At 38.6% G+C, this 11,595-nt stretch overlaps 1 protein-coding gene across 1 annotated transcript; it reads left to right on the top strand.

Annotated features, from left to right (window-relative positions):
• The first annotated feature begins 258 nt into the window (after positions 1–258).
• LOC104233815 (TMV resistance protein N-like) lies at positions 259–1,583 on the top strand. The gene is made up of 2 exons (XM_009787264.2): positions 259–890; positions 1,320–1,583. The coding sequence occupies exons 1-2, from the start codon at positions 412–414 to the stop codon at positions 1,507–1,509; spliced, it is 669 nt and encodes a 222-aa protein (XP_009785566.1). The 5' UTR covers positions 259–411; the 3' UTR covers positions 1,510–1,583.
• Positions 1,584–11,595: the final 10,012 nt, after the last annotated feature.

Raw genomic sequence — 11,595 nt, forward strand, 5'->3', positions numbered from 1 at the left:
ATATAAGAAAGAAATATGAATTATATGGGATAAATATCAAAGAAAAAAGAATGGATTTGTTTTATAAAAAATATAATATAATATAGAAGAGAAAGAAAAATATAAAAGGAATATTTTTTTTGTGTGTGTAAAAAATAGTGTAATGGATTGGAGTTATTGTAAGTAAATTTCTTATCTTTAAGTGGTAAAATACAACAATAGAAAAGAACAATTAGTGTTGGAATATAAAGTTAAACAAACCCCAAGTCATTTGAAGAAGACAAAAGACTTGAGATGAGTTGACCCCAAGTCTTCCTTAGAAGTTTGAAAAATACGTACTGCACACACATTCTAAGCTAAGTCTTCCTCTCCGGCCAACTGCACAATAATCATTAATTTTCCGGCAATTCCTTCACCATCGATCAACAAAAAATGGCACAAGAACTCAGTTATGCCGCGTATTTGAGTTTTAGCGAGACGGGAAATATAGGCCAAACCTTCCTCAGCCATTTGCATGGAGCTTTGAAACAAGAAGGGATTTACACCTTCAAAGATGATCGGAACCAAGATAGAGGAATATCGGTTTCAAAGGATTCGTCGAGAGCTATTGAAGAGTCCCAGATTATAGTTGTTGTCTTCTGCGAGAATTTTGTTTTATCTAAAGATTGTTTGGATGAAGTTGTAAAGATTATGGATTGCAGGAAACTGTTAAAGAAGATTGTTATACCGATATTCTACGACGTGGAACCATCAGAAGTACGAAGGCAAAGGAACAGCTTGGCCGAGGCATTTGCTGATGATAGTGAAAATGATGATGAGATTGGAAGATCAGAAAGGGTGAAAAGATGGAGGGATGCTTTGGATGAAGCAGGAAATATATCAGGCTTTGATCTCCGAAAGACACATGACGGGTTAGTATTACTGTAATTCCTTTTAGAAATCAAATGGATTCAATGTTATATTTACATCTATGTGAGGAATCATGTAATTAAAAAAATAATAATAATATAGGGTCATTACAGATCAATCATCCATATTAGAAAAGTTGTTGATCTTATTTGTTTCTCTAGAGAGATTCGAAATTGACGTTGAGATTCAGAAATGAATATTCATTTTGAATGAAAGAATTAAGTTTACTCTATCTTATAATTTGTGCCTGTGCATAAAATTAATCTTGCAGGGGTCATGCATGCATATACTGTTTAACCTTTGGTTGTTCATGGAAAAAATTTGTTTTCTTTGAATTCATACTAGCAAATCAAATTTAATTAATTAATTAAGGTCATTTATCAACTGGTGGATGAGTTGAATTATGGGAAATAATTCATTAATATTGGTAGGAATGAAGCGGAATGTATAGAGCAGATAGTGAAGGAGATTGTTAGCAAGCTAAGATCGGAAGAAGTGGCCGGAGAACGTCAAAAGGATGAGGAATTCGGAAGTAAATTCCTGTCGGAGAGAGTCATTGGCTTCACTCGTTCAGCAGCATCTCCTTTCCTATTGTGTGTGCCTGTATTTTTTTTTTTGTGACCATTTATAGTATTTAAAAAAGTGATCAAACTTTCTAGTCCAAATAAAAATATAAAAGTGGACGGATCGACCAATGGTTGGAGTACTTGGTGCGACTTTTTCTTTATTTGTGGGGTTGGGGACGGTGAACCACTTGAGCACTCTAATGTTCTTTCTGTGGGCACGATAGACCACTTTAATTACTACTCTTTCTGCTTTGTTGACTGCAAATATTACTCTTATTTAGTACTTTTGAACCTTTTTGACTGAGCACGAAATTTAAAAAAAAATAAAGACTTTTGGAATTTGTGATCCTAAACAAATTTAAAAGGGGTCTAGAGTATTTTTGTGGTTATAAAAGCTTCTCATTAAGGGTAGAATTGTAAGTTTAAGCTACATTGCTTCCAAATTTAGAAAGAGGTCATTCTTTTTGGAACGGGCCAAAAAAAAATAGGTTCACATAGACTGGAACGGAGGGAGTACTGTAGTTTAGTATAGTATTAGATTAGAAATATCTTCAAAATCGTATATAAGGCTCTTGAGTATATAGCTACCTAATATAGTAATGTACTCCTAATTTCTATTGTATGTTAGGATTAGGATGGTTTAACTATTGTATTAGTAATGTACTCCTAATTTCTACTGTATGTTTGATGGTTTAACTATTATATATTTGAGTAGGAACTGGAACAATGCAGTGATAAATTAACTATTATATATTTTATGGCCGTGTCATACGATTGACGCTGTCGTAAAACGTTCGAGGGATCAAAGACCCCTGTATAAACCTAGCCTCGAGATGGTACCCGATCTCGAGGATCTCTGTTGCTATAACAATAGACTTTAAGAACACTACTAGAAATCCAGAAAAAAACGACCACAAAAAGCGACCAACTTACAGGTCAAAAAGCATCCAAACTGGCTTGGTCACTATTTTGCTGGTCGCTTTACCTTAGAGACCAAAGTTGGTCGCTAATTAGCGACCAACTTTGGTCTCTAAGGTAAAAGGACCAAATATTCCGGGTTTTAAATATAGAGACCAACTTTGGTCGCTTTAGTATTTTAATAATATAAATTTAGCGACCAAAGTTGCTCTCTATATTTAAATTACGTTATTTATTTATTTATTATTAATCAAAATATAGCGACCAACTTTAGTCTGTAAACCAAATGTTATATTTTAAAATATGAAAAATAGCGACCAAAGTTGGTCGCTCTTTTTAATTTTTTTAATTTTTTTTAAACATAATCGACCAAAATTGGGCGCTAATTGCAAGAATTTAATTATTTTTTAAACATATTTTCCAGAAATTATTTCTTTTAATAGAATAGAAACCAAAGTTAGTCGCTTTTTAAGAAATCTGGGTTAATTAGCGACCAACCTTAGTCGCTATTGCACAGGAAATATTTTTTTGAATAAGAAAAGCGACCAACAAGCGACCAAAGTTGGCCGCTTTTCTGGTAATAATTTTGGCAGAAACTGCCTGTTTTGGCAGTTATACCACCTGCCAGCATACCAAATTCCCTATTACAAGCACCAACAACAACAACACAACAACAACAACAACATTAAAACAAATAAAGTTAAAGTTCAATACAACTAACGCATTAAGCTAACAAAACTAAGTTAACACTTATTACAAGCCCACTCGAAAACTGGTTCTATTGTCTAGTTCAAAGTATATAAAGTACTCAAGGAGTGTTCTTTCAGCATCCTTGTCTGAAAGTTGGATTGCCTCGCCCAATTCATTAGGTGGTTGACTGCAGATGAATTCCTCCTCGTCAGCTATGAAGCGAACCTATAAGAAAAATTATATTGAATTAGTATTTCAAAATTTATACAAAAGTATATCAAAATACTTAATGAAAAGTAAAAAACTTACATGTTTAGTCGAGGCTCGGCCCGTTTTGAGCTTTTGCACTTTGACCGCCAGTTCTCGGGCATGACTTGCCCCGTATGGTTTATTTTGACTTATGTAAATCGTTGGTTTTGATTTTCAGGGTAATCTGCATGAAATTTGGAAGAACAGTCCTCAGTTTGAAACTTAAAATTTGAAAGGTTTAACCAAGATTTAACTTGTTTGTATATGATCTCGGATCGGGATTTTTATGGTTTGGTTAGCTCCGTTAGGTGATTTGGGACTTAGGAGCGTGATCAGAATGCATTTTGGAAGTCCGTGGAAGGTTTAGGCTTGAATTAGCGAAATTGAGATTTCGACGTTTTCCGGTTGGTAGGTGAGATTTTAATATAGAGGTCGAAATGAAATTCCGGAAGTTGCAGTATTTCCGTTGTATCATTTGGGATGTGTGTGCAAAATTTTAGGTCATTCCGACGAGATTTGATAGATTTTTTGATCGAAAGCATAATTTAAGAGTTATTAGGCTTGAATCTTGTGTTAAATTAGTGATTTGATGTTGTTGTGAGCGTTCCGAAGTTTTGAACAAGTTTGAACGATGTCATGGGATGTGTTGGTACGGTTTGAAGTTTCGGGTAGGTTCTGGGATGTTTTAGGCCGAAAATCATAGCTGTAGCAGGTCCAGAAGGGTTGCAGGCCTCGAAACCCACCAGCGCGATCCGCACAAAATGAAGTGCAGCCGCGGAAGGTGTTGTGCGGACCGCACAAAATGCAGTGCTGCCGCGGTGGGGAACATTTCACTAGTCCTACTTCGGAAGCTCATATCTTTTGATCTATAAAGAATTTTGAGATAATTCAAAAGTGAAATTGTAGCGCTTCGTGTCTAGTTTCCAGAAAGGTAAAGATATTGCAATTTGGACATCTATAGCGAAAGTTATGGCCAAAATACTAAAGCCTGTCACTGCAAATGAAAACTTGTGCGATCGCAGTCATTTTTGTGCGGACCGCAATCGTTTTTGTGTAGTCCGCAGAGGTGGAAATCTGTGGGGTACTCTATAAATACGAGGTTTTGGGTTTTATTTAATATTTTGACCTAGAGAGCTCGGATTTTGGCGATCATTTGAAGGTTTTTCAAGAAATTTATCGGGGTAAGTGATTCTAACTCAGATTTGGCTAGAACACATGAATCTATCATTGAATTCATCATTTAATTCGTGAGTTGGGATGGAATTTGGGAAGAAAAGTTGTGGAATCTTCCAAAAATATAAATGATGATTTGAAGGACCAATTGGTACCGGAATTGGATAATTTTGGTATGGTTAGACTCGTGAGGGTATGAGGATTCTGAAAATATTCATTTTACCCAATTCCGAGATGTGGGACCGGGGCACGGGTTTTGGTAAATTCGGGAATCGTGCCCTTTGTTGGTTGTTTTCGCTTGGGCTTTGTTTACTTAGCATATTATGATGTATTCGTTCTGATTTTGGATAGATTCGATGCGCGTGGAGGCCGATTTGAGGAGCAAAGGCGTCGCGGGATAGAGTTTGGCCCGGATCGAGGTAAGTAATGATTGTAAATACTGTCTTGAGGGTTTGAAACCCCGGATTACACATCATTGTATTATTTTGAGGTGACGCACACGCTAGATGACGAGCGTGGAGTGGTGTACCATTGGGGATTGTGACTTGGTCCATCCCGTACGACTGTTAAGTCGCGTATTTGATTTGAAATCTTATGATATTCCATGTTTTAGGGATTTATATTATATTTTGGGTTGTATGCCATGTTTGGGGCCTTGCCGACCTGCTGAGACCCTTAGGGGCACTTTCACTATTTTTCCTCACTCTATTTGTTTTGAAAGCATGTCCTCAGTCATGTTTTACCTGTTTATTGTTTAAATGTGGTTTTATCACTTTATTTCTTAAAAATATGAAAATTGTTTGGGCTGTGTTCCCTGTTTTACTGATGGTCCGAGTGATCGTGATTTGATGACTAAGATAGACCGATGGTCTGATTGTGAGGTTGATGACTGAGAGTTTGATTGTGAAGTTAATGACTAAGAGAGGCCGAGAGCCTGGTTGTGAGGATTATATTTCTATGGATCGGGCTGCACGCCATAGCAATATATATATATATATGGATCGGGTTGCACGCCGCAGCGATATATGGATTGGGCTGCGCGCCGCAGCGGTTACTATGTGGTACCTATTGAGCGTGAGTGCTGAGTGTAAGTACTGACTGGTTAGAGTTGAGTCACGAGTGACTGAGAGGCTAGCTCGAAGGGCGACAAATATATATACATGCACCTGAGTGATGCTTTGCCTGAGAGGCCTGTTTATGAACTTATTGATTTTTACTCCTCTTTAAGTAAGTTTCTATCGAATATGTTGATTTATTGACTGCTTTCACTCATCTTTATACCGAGCCTCTGTCGAAAACATTGAATAAATGTTTCTAAACAACTTTCATTTAAGCTGGGGCTTATGAGATGTTCAGAACTTAACCACTGATTTGGCTTTTGATATTTCTACTGAGATTTTCTTGTTATGAGGTATTTATGACTCCTGTTTTGCCCGAGGGGCCAATTATTGTTTTCATCTCCTTTACTAAAAAATGGTATTGAACCCCTACTGAAACTGTTGGAAGGTATTTTTAAATGATTTTTACCAAAAGTTGGATTTTAAACGAGACGATTGACTCGTACTTTGATTTGAAAGCCTGTTGTACTTATTGAGTTTAACATAAATGTGGATTCATTGTTTCCTACTGCTCAGTCTTTATTTACTCTTATTACTTACTGGGTTGGAGTACTCACATTACTCCCTGCACCTCGTGTGCAGATTCAGGTATTTCGGAACCCGGTAACGGGTGTTGGATGCTCAGACGCGGAGTCATTAGGGTTAGCAAGGTGGCTGCACAACGTTCACAGCACTGCTTCCTTCCTCTCATTTCATTTATGTACTTAGTACATTTTGACTATTTTTGTAGTATTCAGACCTTGGTAGATGCTCATGGCTAGTGACACCCCGATGTCGGGCTTGTATGTTATTTTCGCACTGTTCATTCAGACTTATGTTATGAGATATTGTTTAATTAAAGGCTTAAAATGACTCTTAATGATTAAGGTGTTAATATGGGTATTGTGTCGGCTGGCCTTGTCTTCACGATAGGCGCTATCACGACCGGGTCGGTTTGGGGTCGTGACACCTTTCTCTCCTTCTCCACCTAAAAAAACTAGGTTTGAATTATAACCTTGAATCTTTGTTATTTCTAGTTTTTGTTTCAATTATTTCAATATTGTAGTTGACCCAAGCATAACATCACACTGTCTAAGGCTCATAAGCCGCTGAATACTCTCTTAAATATTCCCAAAAGCACCACATACAAAATACTTTACTCTGAAGAACTTCCTGCGAATCTACCTCCGTTATCTTTACCTTCCTGATACTGATACATGGAATCCCATAATTAATATAGAAAATACCACAAGTCTTGACATCTTCCCATGAAAACTCAGTTTCTAACCACACATACACTTTAAAATGCCCAATTGTTACATGTAGAATCTTGAATACATTAGAACCATTCTCGAGAGTCATTCACTCTATTCAAATTGCAATCAGCCTGATCAAACAAACAGAACCACCCGTACCTCACTAGCACTCCGACACCGTAGAGTGTGACATCATTCCATTACAACCAAGCAACTTCCTGCTCTATGCACCGAGCATCCTTTTCTAACAACGACTCAAGACATGCCAAGAATCTCACACACCTATGAAACATACTATAACCTTTGTTAAGAATTTTCCTTTACTCGAGCCATCCTCGGTCTCAATCTCCACAGGCCATAACTGATTCACCTGAATGCCTCAAATTGGAACCGACATAGCACATAACCGTGCAGTCAACTAATCAATGGCAGACTCCCCCACTTGGCTTGAAGCCATAGATCAACACACATTTAATAACTCATAACGTATATACTCTATTGATGCCTTAATACCATAGTGAGAGTAAACTCAAATCCTTTGTAAGCTTGTGAGAACACATATCATCCAGTACTTTAAATCTTCTGCAAATCTCGCATTCACTCTCGCAACAGCTAAGCCTACTCTCTTAAGCAACCCAAAATTCAAATTTTCACACTTATATTTCACTTGTACATAAGATCTTCTAACAGTCACATAAGGATCACACAACCTCAGAACACTTCGCAGGAGATAGCCCACCTGTTTTGCCTTCAATTATCATTTCTGTATATCTTCCACCGTCACAAACATTACATAGTCACTTAGTCTTCCTGAGTTTGAACTCATACCGAAACATGAAATTTACTTTACTCACAACTGGGAAACACGAAAAGATTCTTCACACACCCATAACTCGGGGCTATACCTCAAATCAAGATGGAATCCAAGCACCTAATAGTTATTCTATCCTCCAGCAGACCCTTCTCGTCGCTTCATATTCATACGGATACATCTCGCAGTCATAACATACTCATCACAGAGCCATCCAACCATCACTTCTACTAATAGGGGCACTATTGAATATATAAGTTCAAAAACACGTGCGCACACAATCAGCACCTTGGTGCTCAAACTATAGGTAAAAATTCGGCCTCGAGTCCTACAGACTGGCCCAACATCAACTCAAAGAGATCACATCTCGTCCCTTGATCAGGGAACCACCAACCATCAATGCAAATCTGATACTGAGCGCTCGTGCGTGCATACGAACGCGCGGAAGGAATTCAAAGTGTTACATTTCAAGCTGGATCAAGGACGCACGATAAGAATTCAAGAATGTGAAGTTTTTCCTGAAGGTTCTGCAGCCTCTCGAGGATAAATACAGACGTCTCCGTACCGATCCACGAGACTCTACTAACCCTGCTCATGACTCGTGAGACCTATGTAACCTAGGCTCTAATACCGACTTGTCACAACCCCAAACCGGCCTGGTTGTGATGGCGCCTCTCGTGAAGACAAGGTCAGCCGACACAACACCCATATTAACCCCTTAATCATTAAGAGTCATTTTTAAGCCTTTAATTAAACAATATCTCATAACATAAGTCTGAATGAACAGTGCGGAAATAACATACAAGCCCGATAACGGGGTGTCACTAGCCGTGAGCATCTACCAAGGTCTGAATACTACAAAAACAGTCAAAATGTACTAAGTACAGAAATGAAATGAAAGGAAGGAAGCAGTGCTGCGAACGTCGTGCAGCCACCTTGCTAACCCTGATGACTCCGCGTCTGAGCATCCAACACCCGCTACCGGGTTCCAAAATACCTGAATCTGCACACGAGGTGCAGAGAGTAATGTGAGTACTCCAACCCAGTAAGTAATAAGAGTAAATAAAGACTGAGCAGTAGGAAACAATGAATCCACATTTATGTTAAACTCAATAAGTATAACAGGCTTTCAAATCAAAGTACGAGTCAATCGTCTCGTTTAAAATCCAACTTTTGGTAAAAATCATTTAAAAATACCTTCTAACGGTTTCAGTAGGGGTTCAATACCATTTTTTAATAAAGGAGACGAAAACCATAATTGGCCCCTCGGGCAAAACAGGAGTCATAAATACCTCATAACAAGAAAATCTCAGTAGAAATATCAAAAGCCAAATCAGTGGTTAAGTTCTGAACATCTCATAAGCCCCAGCTTAAATAAAAGTTGATTAGAAACATTTATTCAATGTTTTCGACAGAGGCTCGGTATAAAGATAAGTGAAAGCAGTCAATAAATCAACATATTCGATAGAAACTCACTTAAAGAAGAGTAAAAATCAATAAGTTCATAAACAGGCCTCTTAGGCAAAGCATCACTCAGGTGCATGTATATATATCTATCGCCCCTCGGGCTAGCCTCTCAGTCACTCGTGACTCAACTCTTACCAATCAGTACTTACACTCAATACTCACGCTCAATAGGTACCACATAGTAACCGCTGCAGCGCGACGCCCAATCCATATATCGTTGTGGCGTGCAGCCCGATCCATATATCTCGTCGACGACGCTCACAGGGGGTGTGCAGACTCCGGAAAGGCTCTTACAGCCCAAGCGCTATATCACTGCGACGTGCAGCCCGATCCATATATATATATATATATATATATATATATATATATATATATGTTGCTATGGCGTGCAGCCCGATCCATAGAAATATAATCCTCACAACCAGGCTCTCGGCCTCTTTTAGTCATTAACCTCACAATCAGACTCTCAGTCATCAACCTCACAATCAGACCCTCGGTCTATCTTAGTCATCAAATCACGATCACTCGGACCATCAGTAAAACAAGGAGCACAGCCCAAACAGTTTTCATATTTTTAAGAAATAAAGTGATAAAATTGGATTTAAACAATAAACAGATAAAACATGATTGAGGACATGCTTTCAAAACAAATAGAGTGAGGAAAAATAGTGAAAGTGCCCCTAAGGGTCTCAGCAGGTCGGCACAAGGCCCCAAACATGGCATACAACCCAAAATATAATATAAATCTCTAAAACATGGAATATCATAAGATTTCAAATCAAATACGTGACTTAACAGTCGTACGGGATGGACAAGTCACAATCCCCAATGGTACACCACTCCACGCTCATCATCTAGCGTGTCCGTCACCTCAAACTAACACCATGATGTGTAATCCGGGGTTTCAAACCCTCAAGACAGTATTTACAATCATTACTTACCTCGATCCGGTCCAAACTCTAGCCCGCGACGCCTTTGCTCCTCAAATCGGCCTCCACGCGCATCGAATCTATCCAAAATCAGAACGAATACGTCATAATATGCTAAGGAAACAAAGCCCAAGCAAAAACAACCAACAAAGGGCACGATTTCCGAATTTACCAAAACCCGAGCCCCGGGCCCACGTCTCAGAATCAAGTAAAATTTATATTTTCAGAATCCTCATACCCTCACGAGTGTAACCATACGAAAATTATCCAATTCTGATTCCAATTGGTCCTTCAAATCATCATTTATATTTTTGGAAGATTCCACAACTTTTCTTCCCAAATTCCATCCCAACTCACGATTAAATGATAGATTCATGTGTTCTAACCAAATCTGAGTTAGAATCACTTACCCTGATGAATTTCTTGAAAAACCTTTGAAAGATCGCCAAAATCCGAGCTCTCTAGGTCAAAATATTAAATAAAACCCAAAACCTAGTATATATAGAGTAGCCCACAGATTTCCACCTCTGCGGACCGCACAAAAACGACCGCGGTCCGCACAAAAATGACTGCGGCTGCACAGGTTTTTATCTACAGTGATAGGCTTTAGTATTTTCGCCATAACGTTCGATACAGATGTCCAAATTGTAATATCTTTACTTTTCCGAAAACTAGACACGAAGGGCTACAATTTTTGTTTTTAAATCATCACAAAATTCCTTGTAGATAAACAAATATGAGCTTCTGAAGTAGGACCAGTGAAATGTTCCTCACCGCGGCCGCACTGCATTTTGTGCGGTCCGCACAACACCTACCGCAGCCGCATTTCATTTTGTGCGGACCGCGCTGGTGGGTTTCGAGGCCTGTAACCCTTCTGGACCTGCTACAGCTATGATTTTCGGCCTAAAACATCCCGGAACCTACTCGGAACCCCCCGTAACTTCAAACCAATTGTACCAACACATCCCATGACATCGTTCAAACTTTTTCAAAACTTCAGAACGCTCACAACAACATCAAATCACCACTTTAACATAGGATTCAAGCCTAAGAACTCCAAGAACTCTTAAATTATGCTTTCGATCAAAAAGTCTATCAAATCTCGTCCGAATGACCTAAAGTTTTACACATCCCAAATGACACAATGGAAATACTGTAACTTCCGGAATTTCATTCCGACCTCTATATCAAAATCTCACATACCAACCGGAAAACGCCGAAATCTCAGTTTTGCCAATTCAAGCCTAAACCTTCCACGAACTTCCAAAATGCATTCCGATCACGCTCCTAAGTCCCAAATCTCCTAACGAAGCTAACCAAATCATAAAAATCCCGATCCGAGATCATATACAAACAAGTCACAACATGGTCAAACCTTTCAAATTTTAAGTTTCAAACTGAGGATTGTTCTTCCAAATTTCATGCTGATTACCCTTAAAATTAAAACCAAATATTTACATAAGTCATAATACACCAAATGGGGCAAGTCATGCCCGAGAACTGGAGGTCAAAGTACAAAAGCTCAAAACGACCGGTAGGGTAGCGGTAGCG

This window comes from Nicotiana sylvestris, chromosome 3 (assembly GCF_000393655.2).
Source record: "Nicotiana sylvestris chromosome 3, ASM39365v2, whole genome shotgun sequence".
In the NCBI taxonomy this organism is placed as follows: domain Eukaryota; kingdom Viridiplantae; phylum Streptophyta; class Magnoliopsida; order Solanales; family Solanaceae; genus Nicotiana; species Nicotiana sylvestris.

Excerpts from the sequence above, each read along its gene's own strand:
- LOC104233815 (XM_009787264.2), top strand. The coding sequence starts at position 412 with ATGGCACAAGAACTCAGTTATGCCGCGTATTTGAGTTTTAGCGAGACG. Across the intron at positions 891-1,319 it reads CTCCGAAAGACACATGACGG|GAATGAAGCGGAATGTATAG; the intron begins GTTAGTATTACT and ends TAATATTGGTAG.